The 15,469-nt window shown below is 38.7% G+C and overlaps 1 protein-coding gene across 1 annotated transcript; it reads right to left on the bottom strand.

Moving 5' to 3' along the window:
• Positions 1-5,815: 5,815 nt before the first annotated feature.
• On the bottom strand, positions 5,816-15,237 carry LOC116307783 (neuronal acetylcholine receptor subunit beta-3). The gene is made up of 6 exons (XM_031718089.2): positions 14,702-15,237; positions 10,759-10,919; positions 10,254-10,298; positions 9,441-9,550; positions 8,493-8,728; positions 5,816-7,745 (listed from the first exon to the last, which is right to left on the bottom strand). The coding sequence occupies exons 1-6, from the start codon at positions 14,748-14,750 to the stop codon at positions 7,096-7,098; spliced, it is 1,251 nt and encodes a 416-aa protein (XP_031573949.2). The 5' UTR covers positions 14,751-15,237; the 3' UTR covers positions 5,816-7,095.
• Between the last annotated feature and the right edge of the window lie 232 nt (positions 15,238-15,469).

Genomic DNA, 15,469 nt, shown 5'->3' with positions numbered 1-15,469 from the left:
AAAGAACCGCGGCCCCGTCCCTGAGTACTTGGAACTTCAAGACATAGACGAAGCAACCGCGCGGGAAACCGTAGAGTGGGCAACGCAAGAGCTAAGTCAACGCTATTCCCGCTTTGAGGCTGACGACGTAAGGCTCACAGAACGCGGAAACAAAGTCCTTATAAGCGTCCAAGACCTGAGATTTCCCGATAAGAACCGCTGGACGAAACCACAACCCCTCTTTGATGAGGATGGCGAAATTAGGGGCGATGTGACAAGATTAAAAGGCTTCCAGCGTGCCACTAGAAGCCTGTTAGAAAGGTTGGAAAACCTGAATGAGAGGGTTGCGTTAGAAAAACGCGCCGAGGAGCTGCAAGAAACGTTGGAAGAAAGGAAAGCAGAATACATGAGACAAAACCAACTACTCCTCGATGCTCAAAAGAGAGAACTTGATGACAAAAATCAAAGAATAATGCAAATTAGAGAACAAAGAGACGACGCCCTACGCGAAAGAGACCAAGCTGAAAAGGCCTTCGATCTTGCCCTGCAAGACCTGAATATGAGCAAGGAAGAAGCCAAAAACTTGCGTACCATCATAACCGGCTCTTTGGAGGAACGGCGGCAGTTAGTTGCCGAACTCAATACTAAAGAAGAACAAATCCGGCAAAGAGATCAGGCCATCGAAGATCTGGAAAGGAGCTTAGCCGAAAAACAGGAAATAATTAATGACCTAACTCGACCCGAAGAGGAAAGGGAGGCTCTTCAAAAGGAAGTAGAAGCCCTCAGGGAAGAAGTTGCGGAATTGCGGGCGCAAAAGGACAACCTGGAAAAGGAGCTGGGGCTTACCACCAAGGAAAAGGTAAAAGAGCCCTTTTGAAGTATGGCGTTCCTCTGGCATTTGCGGTTGCTATTTCAAGCGTAGTAGGAGTAATCCTTAACGCGCTTAAGGCTACAGGCGCAGGCGTAAAGAAATTAGGCAATGGACTGACGGACTTAGGAAAAAAAATGGCAGCCGGTCTTCCTGGGCTGCTTGGTAGTGTTCTTAGCTTGGTGCTTAAGACCGGCGGGGAACTGTTGAAGTTCGTGGGGAATAACATCTGGATCCTGGTAGTAGCTATTGGAGTGGTACTCCTGAAGAAGATGAAGAGGTAACTCCTATCCGACAGGCGCCGCCTTCTCAGATGGTTTCTTGCCCTTTTCATTGGTTGCCCTGGGCATTCTCGGCTGGGGATAAGTAAATATGGTATTAGCCCCGGGCTGATAATTTGGTACTAAAGGTAAGACGCTCATGGTGCTATTGGCCTTATGACACCAAGCAGCGTCTACAGCCGTTTCAAACTTACCATTTATTCGGAGGTTGCCGGGGTTGGCGCCAGAGTTGGCTGCATCGCTGGGGCGAACTTGAAGCTTTGCATATTGACAATTAGCTATCATATGAAAAGTCATGGGCGTTAGATCTTCTCCGCTAAATGGATTGGGTTCCGACGAAAAATGGACTGAATGCCTATTACCTTTTGTCCTATAAGGCGGCAATGGCGTATTGGTCTCGTCTAGGATTCTAAAGCCGGCATTGCATGAGTACCCCGTGTTAATGCTAATAGTACATATTATTATTCCTAAACCCCCAACCTTCACCCACAATCCGGTGTCGTACCAATTATCATTTTCGTACTTTCTCTCCTCTAAGTCATGAAGAAACCAATATTCCTTTATGTGTGGGTTCATATATTCTAGGCACCAAAGGCGTCATCTTAGAGGCTTAACACCGTAAGAGTGCTGATGGTCGCGTGATTATAAGGCCGATCCCTCTGATCTTCTATGCTATTTACCGTAGCCGACGCCGTGTCATCTACGCGTATTTGCAACTTTACCTTCCCATAGCAATCGGCAACCATGTGAAAAGTCCAAACCGAGAGATTTTCGGCGCTGGTGTCGGTCGGTTCTACTGAGAAATGCACGGGCTTTCTGTTGTTTGTCTTAGCGCGCATGGGCTGTAATACTCCATTGTCGTCGCAGAAACGAAATCCTACGTTTGCATCACTCGCCGTGCCAATGCAAATGCTGCATATTATCAGCTTCTTTCCTGAGTAGTTCAGGTCTACGGACATCCCGGTGACATCAACCCAAGACGCCTGGTTGTATTTTTTCTCGCCTGTGTAAGTCGTATAAACACAATCTACTCCAGTCACGTAGGAGTTGTTCATCGCCATATATAATAGCTCAGACCAATGCTTGCGGTGACTAGGCCGGCTTTTAGTAGGTTATGGTCATATTCCTCAGGTATCGTGGGCAAAACCTTCTTTCGCTTCTTAACTACGGGTAGCTTCGCTTCGTGTGACTTTTTTGGCTTCTCTACGAAGTGAGGAATGCCCTTGGTCATGTCAGAGTTCACGTTATTCACCCCAAACTTCATGTCTTTGGTTGCTCGCTGCAGCTTGTTGTTATAACCCACAACGGAATTAGCGTTGATAACCAAATTACTAGGGATTAACCAACAACCAGGACTCAAGGCATAATCTAGCCGCACTTTAGATTGCTGCACCGCCAATTGATATCTTTGAACTGACTTGGATATGTCATTTTCTATTATTGCGGACTCAAACAGGGTTAGGAATTCTTGTTGCGTTTCCCGCGAAGCACCTTGGCAACCAACAATGGGGCTGCGGGTATTTACCTGCGCTCCCAGGGTGCAGTAGACGAATGCTTCAATGCTGCGGTTAATTCGAGCTAGGTTTCTTAGGCCTTTTCCTTTTAATAATACGAACGGATCCCATGGACTGGGGTAAATCGTCTCAATCCTATCGATCAGCGTAACGTCATTCTTACGACCGCCCAGGTCATAAAACTTCAAACCCCCGGGGTATTTTTGATGATACATGTCTGCCGGACGCACGCCGTCAACATGCCAAGCATAGATAATACCCAAGCCATGCGTGGCGCCCTCCCGATAACAAAAGTCTCTTTGCTGCGGCTTAAACTCATTCATTAGTCTTTCTAGGGCAGCGGAATCGTAGCGGTTATCCATTCGATTGAATGGGTTTTCCCCTGGTAGTGGCACGTGCAGCTCCTTCAATATGCGCCGCATAGTAAAGGCAACGTGAAACCTTAAGAAAGGCAATGTCGAACATATCCGCGGCAACCCCGCAGCCCTTTGTAGCCGCCCAGACGGCAAAGTTTAACTGCTGCGGCCAGTACTTAAAGTTAGGCCCCTTTAACCATTCGTGGGCTTCTTTTCCTGAAGTGTGCTTAAGCTTAAAATCCTTAAAGATATCCCTTATTACTACGTCAAAGGTTTGCTTACCCACTGGGATCTTCAAATGCGTCACTATCTTATCAAAGCCGTTCATGCCGCGTTCCGCATCGTAAAATGGGTAATCCTGGTTGGTTATTGATAGATTCTCTGGGAAATTAGGTGGTGTGGGGTTTGGTTGCTTCCTTTCATGTACAGGTTTTGGTTGCTTCCTTACAGGCTTTGGTTGCTTCCTTACAGGCTTTGGTTCTGGCCGATGCTCAAACATCTTTCCGAGATCTTTCCGACTCAAGTAATCTCCATAATGCGGCTGCTCTCCAAAATCATTCCCAAAAGCGTCGTACATTAGTATATATAATGGATGTTATACCATCGGCACCTCCACTTTATCCTGAACTTCCTAAGGAGGGTCCTAACGAACTAAACGCAGAAAACTTTCGCTTGAATAAAGCAAATTTAATCCTGGCTTACTTGGAAGGGCAAACACAACACTACGAAAAAGTCCGAAAAAAGTACGTCAGAGCCCGGAGTACGCTACATAAGATTGCGATAACTTCAGGATCCATATCTGTTGTGTTAACGGGCTCTGGCGTTGCTACTTCGCTTACTGGACCGGGAATAATTGTTGGAGTTCCTTTGGCCGGCGTTGGGGCAGCCTGTGGTATCATTTCGGCCGTTGATACGGGCATTATGAAACAGTTGTCAAGCAAAATATCAAAACACGACACGACAATAGCTCTGTCAAGGGCTAAAGTAAATACGATCACTGACCTTGTCTCAAAGGCTTTGCGTGACAGAAAGATAGACGATGTAGAATTCTCGCTTATCTTAGCCGAAGAGGAAAAGTACGAGAAATTAAAGTCGGACATAAGGAATAAAAAAACAGTCGTAAAAGATCTTTCCGAGGAATCTCGCAAAAAGATCTACCAGGAGGTAAAAGAAGAGCTTCAAAGAAAACTCGCTCAGTAAACATCTGCTTTGAAAAGAGCGTGACGGGATTCTATTTACATATTGAACGCCGGCTGTCTGGTTCATATGCAGATTAAATATAATAATTTTCACATACATAAGCGTCCAGATGTGTCTGGCGTTCGCTTGTGATCGTGGACTTTGGAGCTGGGGAGGCCTAAAGTCCCGAGTTCAAGCCTCGCTGTAGACGCATTTGGACCGGTTGCTGTGAGTGAAAAAAAAAGCCTCCCCCACTCACAGCAACCGTGGGGGGAGGGGTGGAAAAGAAAAGATAGAAAGTGCGATTCAACCCCGCGATGGGGGGTTTCGCGAGGAAAAGTTGGAAAAGTCAGGGGGTGTCTCGGGACGCTGTCCGGAGTTCACCCTCTGGTGGGTCGTAAGAAAGATATATGCAAAAAACCCCACTGGGGATAGCTTGGTGTTCTGCGCGATGCATTCCCCAGTGGGGTTTCTGGCAAAATAAACGCCAGTTTTGCATTTTTATTTTCTCGGAATCCATCTTAACAGGGGGTGGTTGGGGTCTATTTTGTAAAATATTTCATAAATTACGTCAGGATAATAAGGAATATCCTTATTCAGCCGACAAAACATCCACTCGGCTTTTGTCATATCAGAAACCTCGGGAATAGGCTTACCGGTAATTTCAGACAAGAGATAGGGAATAGCTTTGTAATATTTCCCTAGCTTTAATTTTTTCAATGTCTTCCGTAGACTTTGCGGGGTTGGCTCTTCTAAGTGGTCTATGATTTTCTTCTTTACGTCGTTGTCTAAATATACCGGGTGTAAACCTTGGATATGACTCATCCAGTCCCTAAAGTATTTTATTCTCTTATAAGGTGTTTTCTTACGACCTCCATTGGCGTAATATTGCTCTTTGGTAGCATTTGGTACGGCATTACGAATATTCTTACCACACTCGTAACACTGTGCTGACGTGTCGTCTTCTATTTGCATTTTCTTACCACAACAAATATACTTATTTGGCTTAGTAGGTACAAACTTGGGTTTCAAGCACTTTATACAGAAGTCATAGACGAATTCTTTACATTCATGCATATATATCTAGCATATTTTTGCCCGCTTTTTGAGACCCCTGTAATCCTCGGGGACCATTTTTTGGTGTCGTAGCTTTTACTGCGTTTTTGGAATTTCATTACTACGCGAATTTGATTAACTCAGGGAATCATGGGGCAAGGTCGGGTGAATCAGGACTGGTATGCCCTATACTACTCTTGGAGACTAGTTTATTCAACTCCTGTGATTAATTTTGATTGTAATAATAAATTCAATTGTTAATGAAGTGAGTTGATATCGTACTTTCTAACTTCCAAAATTTCTTGTTTTTTTTCCCTCCTGGTTCGAACACAAAGATGCATTTTGTGTTAGCTTCAGTGATTAAATCCCCATGTCATATATTAAGGCAAGACGAACAAAAGATGTTTACATACACTTAATTACAAAATTATTGTCGGGTTCAAAAAAATTATTAATAGAATCTGCTTGAGGGCCACAAAACGCAAATTCCGTAAAATTGAGAACACAGTTTTATATTTAAAGAGGAGAATAATCAATTCTATGAATTTTCATCTGAATACAATTCATAGAAATAGATGATAATACAGTGCCCTAGACCTAGACCTAGACCTAGACCTAGACCTAGACCTAGACCTAGACCTAGACCTAGACCTAGACCTAGACCTAGACCTAGACCTAGACCTAGACCTAGACCTAGACCCAGATTTTATTTAGTACCTCAATGTTTACATTAATCAAAGATATTATTTGTTTTTATTAATTGTCCAGAACGTAACGTACAAGCTATCTAAAATAACTAATTAAAAGTCAATCTAGTTAGAGAGCTATACATTTAACATTTACATACAAATATTACAGACGGTTGAGGTATAAATGAAATTGATATAAATATAGTAAGAGGAAAAAAGAAAAAGACGAAAAAGAAAAAAATATCAAATGGATCAAACTAAACACATTGAATATTAATTAACTATATAAAGTTATATATAATTATTGTATAGTGAACACATGATATTAAATTTAAGGCAAGGAGTAAAATATAACAAGTCAATTGTACATGAGAATTAATTTATTATCGAGTGTTCTAATGAAGATTGGCTTGCTAAGTAGTTTTGTAGACTCATCAATAGAATTCCAAATTTTAGCATCTATGAATTTGATGTTCATTAAGCCATAATTTGTTCTAGTCTTTATAGGAAGCACGAAAGTCAAATTTAGATGCCACTCTTGTATTGTAAGAATGTCTTTTAAAAAATGGTAGAAAAAAGTTATTTAAAATTGAGGGTAGGTTGCCAGCATGATAATCTTACATAAATATTGCAGCATACAAATAACTTAGATCAACTATGCTGCATACCAAGTGCGAATTGCACTATGGACGATGTGAATCGATCAGTAAACGTATGCAACATGAAGAATGCAAAAGAATCCTCAACAACCTTTTTGAAATAGCTCTATAAACAATACCAGAGACAATTATACGTATCATTGTTGATTGGTAATTAATTTAGCAATTCTCCTCATCCATGTATACTTCGCATTATAATGTCATTATGCGATCCTCATCGCGTATGCTCTGATGAGGTCATAGGTCAAAGGTGCAACGTATATTCTCAAAGACTTACAATTATCCCGCAAGGTAAGTTACCTCTTGTTTAAACTTTCAATAAACAATTTTCGAGTTCAAAATTCGGGCCGCTGTGTTCCTTGATTGCAGATTCGTTTACTTAGTGTTAGCCTTGAATTGGTGTCTAAATATTCAAAATTACAAACGGTAAAAACACTTTGAAATTCCACGGACCTGCACAAAAATAGAACCTAACCCTGAGCAACAGATTAATCGATAACTTCAGTATTTCATACTATTTTCTCAGAAGCAAAATGAACAACGTCGTGGAAACAAAAACAATCGTAAATACGATTAAAAAAAAGATGTCCAAACTATGAGCAAAATCCATCCAAAATTCGCGCCACATCTCTTTCTCGTCAATGACTTTGTTGCTATCAGAGTTAATGGCTTCTCTCGTGGCTCTTTCGTTCTGGACGTTATCAGTCGTCTTATTGTTCATTGTGAGCCCCTTCAAACGCATGACAAACTGAAGCGGCTTCCTTCTAGCGAAATGGCATCGTATAGATATAACTGTTGCTGTCAGTACAAGCGCTAGCTCACCCATAATGGACAAGTAATACAGACCAAGTATTGGTACAAAATCCGAAGTCTCCGGAAGGATATCAGAAACAATCAAAAGGTACACACTCATGGTTAATAGGACTGTGATGTTTAGTCCAATTCTCTCGCCACAGTCCGGCGGGAGAACAAAACTAACCAATGAGAGGAAAGAGATTATGACGCAAGGTACAATGTGGTAAATCACGTGATATCTAGGTTTTCTCTCCAGGGTAAACGTATATGTGATGTCAGAGAATGGGTAGGCACAGCACGAGTAGTTTATCAGTCGTAGATTCATTGATACATCACGAAGGTGCCAGTCACCATTAGATACGTATTTTTCTGTTGGGAGAAATACGTGCATAAGTTACTAGAAATTTTTTTAGAATTGGTGGGGTAAACTACACAGGAACGTCACGAGTCATTGAGGTATTTTCCTACTGATAAAACATAATGAATATATCTGGAAATTCGACTGCTCTTTATAAAAACAAAGCCTTTGTTACACGTTGAATTTTTTAACCTGAAACTTGTGTACAACCGCAGCGTTGAGAAAAAACGTTCATGGGGATCTTACCCGGAGCAATTTCTTCCTAAAATTCGTTCACGTCACAAGTTTAGGTTGCACGAATAAAAAGCGGTTATACGATTGACCAGCGCACTTCGAATATTTCAACAATGTCATGACTAGCCTAGCCATGCTCTGTGCCCTGACCTGCGGTGGCTCTCTGAAATTCTTATTTCCTACCCTAGTCTTTCTTGCTGTTTTGATTCTCTCGAGAACTCCGCTTGCTCTGCTGTCAAACTCAAATAGGAGTAAAGTGATTATGGTATAAAATGAATATTATTTGGAAACAAAAATCTCTAGCACAAAGCATGATGGGGAACCGCGTACTTACGATTTTCCGACTCCTCTAAAAGAATTATTCATCTCAAAGCTTTCCTTCGAAATTTATTTATGAGCTTTAAAGCACGTTGCCTATTAGCATTGACATAGTCTATACTAATGCCGTTGCCAGGAATCGGAACTCAAAACATATCGAGGCAAAAGGCGAGTGTACTTCTACACCACCTTTGATTACGTCTTACCAGTCATTTGATGCGTTTCATGTAGTTGTTCCATCTCTACCAATCTACTATCGTACGCCCATGAACCAAATGTCATGTCACACTTCTGAGAGTCGAAAGGAAAGTTGGTAATATCCATGCTGCAGGAACTCTTGAAGGTTGCTGGTGCCATCCACGTGCAGGTACCATTGCTGTCCAATATGACATACGTCTTGAACTTCTCTAGAAATCCTGCCTGGGAAACGACTTCGTCACCACTAAGAAAATAACAAGCAGAAGAAATTGCAATACCATTCAAGGCACTACAGTTTCAGAAACGTTTTCCCTCCATGTTCAAATTTCTAACTCCCTATTGGATCTTTTGGGAGTAATGTTTTCTATTTAAAGACGTGTCATTCCCTTGAGTAACACTGAGTATTAAGAGGAGAAGAAAAATAAAAAGAAGAAGATAGGGGAAGAAGTAAACATTAGACGAATATCACGCAAATGAGGAGAAGAAGAAGCAATCTCAAACTAAAGTTAATTATCAGTCATTATCATTTAATTCTGCAAAGAACGTGCGTGATAAGGGAAAAGACCATGCCTGATATGAGACCGTATCATCACTGCTCAACTGCTCTCGATCTAGTACGATACAGTTTAGAGGGAGGGAATTTGAGCATTTCTTTGCAGAATACAATGACGAGCAACTTATCAGTTGGCTAAGCATCTGATACGGCTTTGCATTTTTACTCGTCACTTGTATTTTGGCTAGCCTAAAGGCTCAATCAGGCTCACAGTCATATCAGAAAGGGCTGGTGCAAATTGGGTAGTTAGGGTCATTATTTTTATACAAACTCAAAGGGAGGGTAACAAAATTGTGCAAGTGTGTTATATGTAGGGGGCCTCGGATGCAGATGGACGGTAAAATGTTCCAGCCAGAAAGGAAATACAATATTTTATCTCTATTGTAATCAACAACCAACTCACTTGTCATATAGCACAGTATCTGGGACCCAAATATTTTCAGGCTTGATGTGTAGAGTATGGATTCCACCATTATCACTTTCGTTCCACAATAGGAAGGGATTGTTCCATTGCTACGCAAACACACAAGAAGAAGAAAAACAAATTGATTATTACTTTGATGGAAAAAACTGGGTCGATCGAGTTTGCCTTGTGGTGCATTTTGGGTCTGTTTTAGCGGTCAAAAGAAAAGCCATCTTGGAAATATGTTCCTTAAAACAGCCGAAAACTCAAGAAGATAAAAAAGAGATTATTATTTACTAGGCATTTCAAGGTCGAGGAAGAAAACTGGGTCAAGTAAGCATCGCAGTGCATTTTGGGATTTTTTAAGGGGCAAAATAGACGCCATCTTGGATATATGCCCCCTAAAACAGCAGTCCCACAATTCATGCAATACTAACCAGACTCAATGTTTCCCTCATCCTCTCCTCGAGTGGCTAACAGGTCAATCTCATTTTTTCTCTCGCTTCAGTAGTTCTCAGTCGTAGGTTTTTGATATCATGTTAAGAGTTTTCTGTCAATAGACCTCTTTGGCTCGGACGTAATGCTGTCACATTTCAGACCACTTGTCATTCCCTAGAGTATCCTTTCTTTGTTTAACGGTTGCGCTCGGTTGCACATGAGGAGACACACGTGCACGGATATGGATACAACTCAAACAAAAAATCTCATTATCAAGGGAATGAGACGTGGTCTGAAATGGGACAATATTACGTCCAAGCCGAGGAGGTATATAGCAGGCGAACGAAATAGCCGCTTAACCCAGGGTTTTCTCACCTGTACAATAAACGCATCAATAACCATCAGTTGCTTTTTTGTGTTCTAGGATACAAAGAAAGTACAGTCAAAGAAAGCATTTTTTTGCTGCGGGCTACGTACACTACACTGTAGTGGACCCAAGTGGGCAGCTTGAGTGTATTTCGGCCTTATTCCACGACGTCACGCGCGGAAGTAATTTTTTTTAGTAAATTCGAAGTAAATCATACAATTTTGTAATGTTAAATATATAATATTAATACTGAAATTAAACTAAGTCAATCTTAAAAATCTTAAAAGTATATAAAAGTATATTTAAAAAATTCAAAAAAGAGTGAATTACAAAAAGATATTTCCGATGCCAATTCAAAAGTAGCAAAAACCAAAGGTAAAGGTCTGTCATAAAAATGCAGCATTGATTGCGTGGTTGAAAAATACTATTTTGCCTATTATCGAACTCAAACTTCTTTTTATACTTTCAAACTAACGGACACTTGGATTGGCTAAACACTAAATGATGTCATACCAGTTCAACCAGTTTATTCAGCCTCAAGCTAAAAGACACTTTGATTGGTTTATTGTGGTCTTTGATAGGGCGGACTGTTTTGTCGTACTCATTCTGCTCAAACAGCTTATTTCGTAGAATCTTCTCAAATGTTCCTCTTGTAGCAGTGACTACTCGAGCTCCTTAAAAACAAGCCAATAATAAGCATCCAGTTAAAACTTCCCTCATCGAACCAATTACCGTAGAGTCCAGTAGTACATATAGCGACACGAGTGATTCACGTCCGGCTGCGCACTCTCGTAGTCTGCGCGTAAATTAAATTTCATGTACAGACTAGGAACATGCGCAGACGATTATCACTCGAAAACGTCGTGAAATTGCAAAAAATGCGCAAATGCCAAACTAACTTTTGTGGGTACTCTGCTTGAGTGATCAAGCACAAACATTTCGAGTCGAGGCTTCGAGAAAACAATGTTGTAATCGTGAATATCATCTGTTTCCCCGGAGCCTCAACACGATTTGTTTTGTCGCTTGATCACTCAACGATAATATTTGACATTCAAACTTGTAAATGGATTGCACTTGACAAAATTCTTAAACTTAAACTCGGTTTAAAAAAAATCAACAGGTATGGGAATTTTACGGGCTGGAAGTTGGTGCTATGTTCCTCTGATTGGGGACTCTTAGTCCTAATAAGAACGACTTATGAGAAAGATTATGATGATTACCATTAACCTTAATGTCTTACGATACAATCAAAATTTCATTTCGTTGGTACACACACAAACGATGGTTATTTTCACTAAAGGTCAAGAGCTTGATATAGGCATCTCTTTGGATCGCTTTAATTTGTCTGCAGCTATCTATGACACCTGAATCAATATTTTCAGCATTTATTCTACATGAAGTAAATAGTTGAATGGTAAAATATTTATACATGATTTGATTGATGCGTCTTGAAGATATCGATATACATTATAGGAGTAGGCATTTGATTTTCTTTGTCGTCATTTGTAAATCCTAAATCACTGATTACTATGAGAAAACAAACTTCCAAAAAACTTTCAATAAACCATGAGTAAGACAATGGTGCTTTATACAGAATATTTTATTGCCCCAGAAAAGGTTTGTATATTTTTAAATATTAAAATAATGCCTCCTTTGACGTCACATCGTTATTGTTATTGGTTTTTCTGTCTGTCCATTTGCAAATCTGCAATCTTTTTTTTTTTTTTGACTTTCCCCAATGAACTCAATAAAAAGCAAAAAAAAAAAAAAAAAAAAAAAGGTGTAAAAGAGGTGTTAAAATTAATGGATGCGAGATGTGATTTAATCTAGTTTTGAAAGTATTATTCGTACGAAAGTAAAACATAGTACAACGATTCTCCGATATTGTTAGTGAGTTGAATTCAGTCAGACGAGATGTCGTTCTAGAACGTTTGTCAGTAGTATATAGCTGCCACGATAATAATTGGAAAACATATTGACGTCCACTGAGCAATATTAATACAAGTCGTAATGATAACAAATAGCCAGCTCATAGCTATAACAGCATCAAATCTTTGCCGAGTTTAAAGTGCTACTACGACGAAAATCGCTCAAACTTGGATTCAGCTGAAACTTCCTAAAAATACTCTTTAAAGGTCCAATAATTACTGTATGAAGTGTTTTCTCGATATTCAGCACGAAAGTATGATATTTTTACGATTATTTTTTGGAATCTGTGACGTCATACACTCAACATCAAACATTGCTACATATATTTCTTTGTATATAAATCCTTAATTTATTTTATTCCTATGAAGCCCAAAGGGTGGCTAATGTGCTTATTTCACATTACTTGTGACTATAATTTATATTTTGGGGGTGTTTGGGTATTTCTTTCTCCCTTTACTACTGATATTTTGATCGTAAACTACAAAGAAATGTATGGAGCGATGTTCGATGTTGAGTGTATGACGTCACAGACTCCAAAAAATAATCGTAAAAATATCATACCTTCGACCTGAATATCGAGAAAACACTTCATACAGTGATTATTGGACCTTTAAAGAGTATTCTTAGGAAATTTCAGCTGAATCCAAGTTTGAGCGATTTTCGTCGTAGTAGCACTTTAAGGACACAAAGCGTTGACAATAATAATATGATTTCATTCGATGATGTTGATGAAGTTATTCTGAAAGTAAACAATTTATAAGTTTTAATTCTTATTTCATTTGCCTTTTCTTGTTAATAATTTAAAAGTGTTGATAAAATTATTGTGAAAGTAAAATAATTATGAACTTTTATTTTGAATTCAACTTAGTAGATTTTTTATCATTCTGAAGAAGACCGTACAGCTGCAGCCTAAACGTTATCTTTCATAAAAAAATTCTAAAATTTTGTAGAAAAAAAAGCGTGGAAACCGTTGCTTTTTTACTAACTTTCTTGTCAGTATATAAAGCATATTATAAAAACAATTTCCTTTGTTTTGACATTTTCGATGTTTATAAGGATTTGATTTTTAATGCAACTTTTAGAAAGTGCTTTTTAGAATTCTCAATTAACTAAAATAAACTTTGTTATGAAGTTTATATTATGTTGAAAATCATTTCCACTGATATCCAAATCAACATCTGTGGTAATCTATATAAAAATCACAAGACTATATGGAGGAATGAGTTTATTGAAGTACCAAGAGTAATCCAAAACGTCATTCCTCAAAATATAATATTAACTTGATAAATTAACTTATTTCCTTTTAAATGTTGATATCAAAATTTATTTTTTTCCCGTCCGGTATTCTAAAATATCGTGCATTCTGATTGGCTGTTTGAGCGGGCGGTATTTTGTCAGTATCTGCCCGCGCTTGTGGTCCGGTATCCTTTGCCGCTAAATGACAAAACAAAACGATTACAAAAACAAGTAAAAAAAATACGGGAAAAAAATAAAGAAGCTATTTACCGTCCTATAGTCGTACGAAGAAAACATAATTAATTAACTCCTATTAATCAATAATAACAAATTTGTGAAAATATAAAAATGAAAAAAAAAGTTCAGATATACTTCAGGTACTTTTCATTGGAGATAATTTAAACTAGTAAGAAAAACCAGCATTTGAATATAATAAGAGAACAAAATAAAACGATTTAAAAAGTACGTATAATTCAAGACTTTTGTGTAAAATGGAATTTACTTTGTAAATATGCTTTTTATTAGAAAAACAAAGCTAGTACTTTTTACTAATAGTGAGACCGTAGATTTTGGAAAACATAAAAAAAAAACCAAGAAAAAACAAAACAAAAGAAATAAGTAAAAATACAAAAAGAATTCAAAAGAATGATCAAAACAAAAAATATAAGCAGTTTAAATAATTATGCTAAATTTGATAAGTGGAAAACCTTCCTGCACATGTTCTAGATAGAAAGTTCTCATGAGTTCTCAAGTTTGGAATATTTTGTGCATTTTTTGTAGGCATTGAATACGTCTATTTGAATACTCTAAGTTTAGAGAACCTATCATTAAACTTTTAAGTATTAAATAAAAACAATATACTGAAATTATGCCAAAAATACGTAAAAACAAATTCGAAAGAGCCAAAGTTTTCTTTTTTCGTGAGAATTAACTAGAATGATGGAGGACACAAAGTTTCACTTATTCAGCCATTTTTTGTTGAAATCCGCTCGAGCTGTAAAGCCCCGTTTACACTAGCGATTTTTGCAGTGATTTTTGCAGCGATTTTTGCAGCGATTTTTGCAGCGATTTTGTCCATAATAAATAATGGTAAAGAATTTACTTGTAAAGTTTTTTCAGAATACCAAGATTTTCCCTAGACGAATGTCTCTTTTGAAGGATGAGACAAAAGTTTTCATATTTCCGAAAATTGCCAAAAAAATCGCAGGGTGAAAAATCGCCGCAAAAATCGCCAGTGTAAACGGGGCTTAAGATGTTTTAGTCATTTTAAACCAAACACATGACGACTTACCTGCAATTACTAGGAGCAACAACAACAACCTCTTTGCAATGGGAATCATTTTCTGCTTCAGCAAATAACTTTTTTCGATTGATCAGTTTGAATACTGGTTTCCAGCTTTTGAACTACTTTTACTCCCACACACACTACCACTACATTCAATGTTCTTTCTGTACAGCTCTTAACTCACTAGGGGATTTTCAAGGTGGAAAGAAAACCGGATATCCAAGGAGTAGTATAGGGAATGGGGGTTCCAGTGCAATCTCAACACGGGCAAGATCCGTGTCAAAAATCCACCTACGGACGACCCCCACTCCAAGTGTGGTTGAGGGCAACAGCGCACTTAAATATGTTAGTCTATATATGGAGTGCGAAGAATGTAAGAAGTTCGTTAACGACTTTTGCATAATTTGTCTAAGACCTAAAGTTATCGTACCTAAGCCAGAACTCTTTTGGTGTTGTGGTAAGAAAATGCAAATAGAAGACGACACGTCAGCACAGTGTTACGAGTGTGGTAAGAATATTCGTAATGCCGTACCAAATGCTACCAGAGAGCAGTATTACGCCAATGGAGGTCGTAAGAAAACGCCGTATAAGAGAATAAAATACTTCAGGGACTGGATGAGTCATATCCAAGGTTTACATCCGATATATTTAAACAACGAAGTAAAGAAGAAAATCATAGACCATTTAGAAGAGCCAACCCCACAAAGCCTACGGAAAGCGTTGAAAAAATTAAAGCTAGGGAAATATTACAAAGCTATTCCCTATCTTTTGTCT

Source organism: Actinia tenebrosa, unplaced genomic scaffold (assembly GCF_029948245.1).
Source record: "Actinia tenebrosa isolate PJP-AT-01 unplaced genomic scaffold, QUT_ActTen_1.0 PGA_scaffold15__27_contigs__length_11533743, whole genome shotgun sequence".
Taxonomy (NCBI): domain Eukaryota; kingdom Metazoa; phylum Cnidaria; class Anthozoa; order Actiniaria; family Actiniidae; genus Actinia; species Actinia tenebrosa.
Note: the sequence above shows the minus strand (reverse complement) of the source record. Positions and strands in the feature narration are given on the sequence as shown.

Excerpts from the sequence above, each read along its gene's own strand:
- LOC116307783 (XM_031718089.2), bottom strand. The coding sequence starts at position 14,750 with ATGATTCCCATTGCAAAGAGGTTGTTGTTGTTGCTCCTAGTAATTGCA. Across the intron at positions 10,920-14,701 it reads GTTGCTCCTAGTAATTGCAG|GAGCTCGAGTAGTCACTGCT; the intron begins GTAAGTCGTCAT and ends CTTGTTTTTAAG. Across the intron at positions 8,729-9,440 it reads GATACTGTGCTATATGACAA|TGGTGACGAAGTCGTTTCCC; the intron begins GTGAGTTGGTTG and ends TTATTTTCTTAG.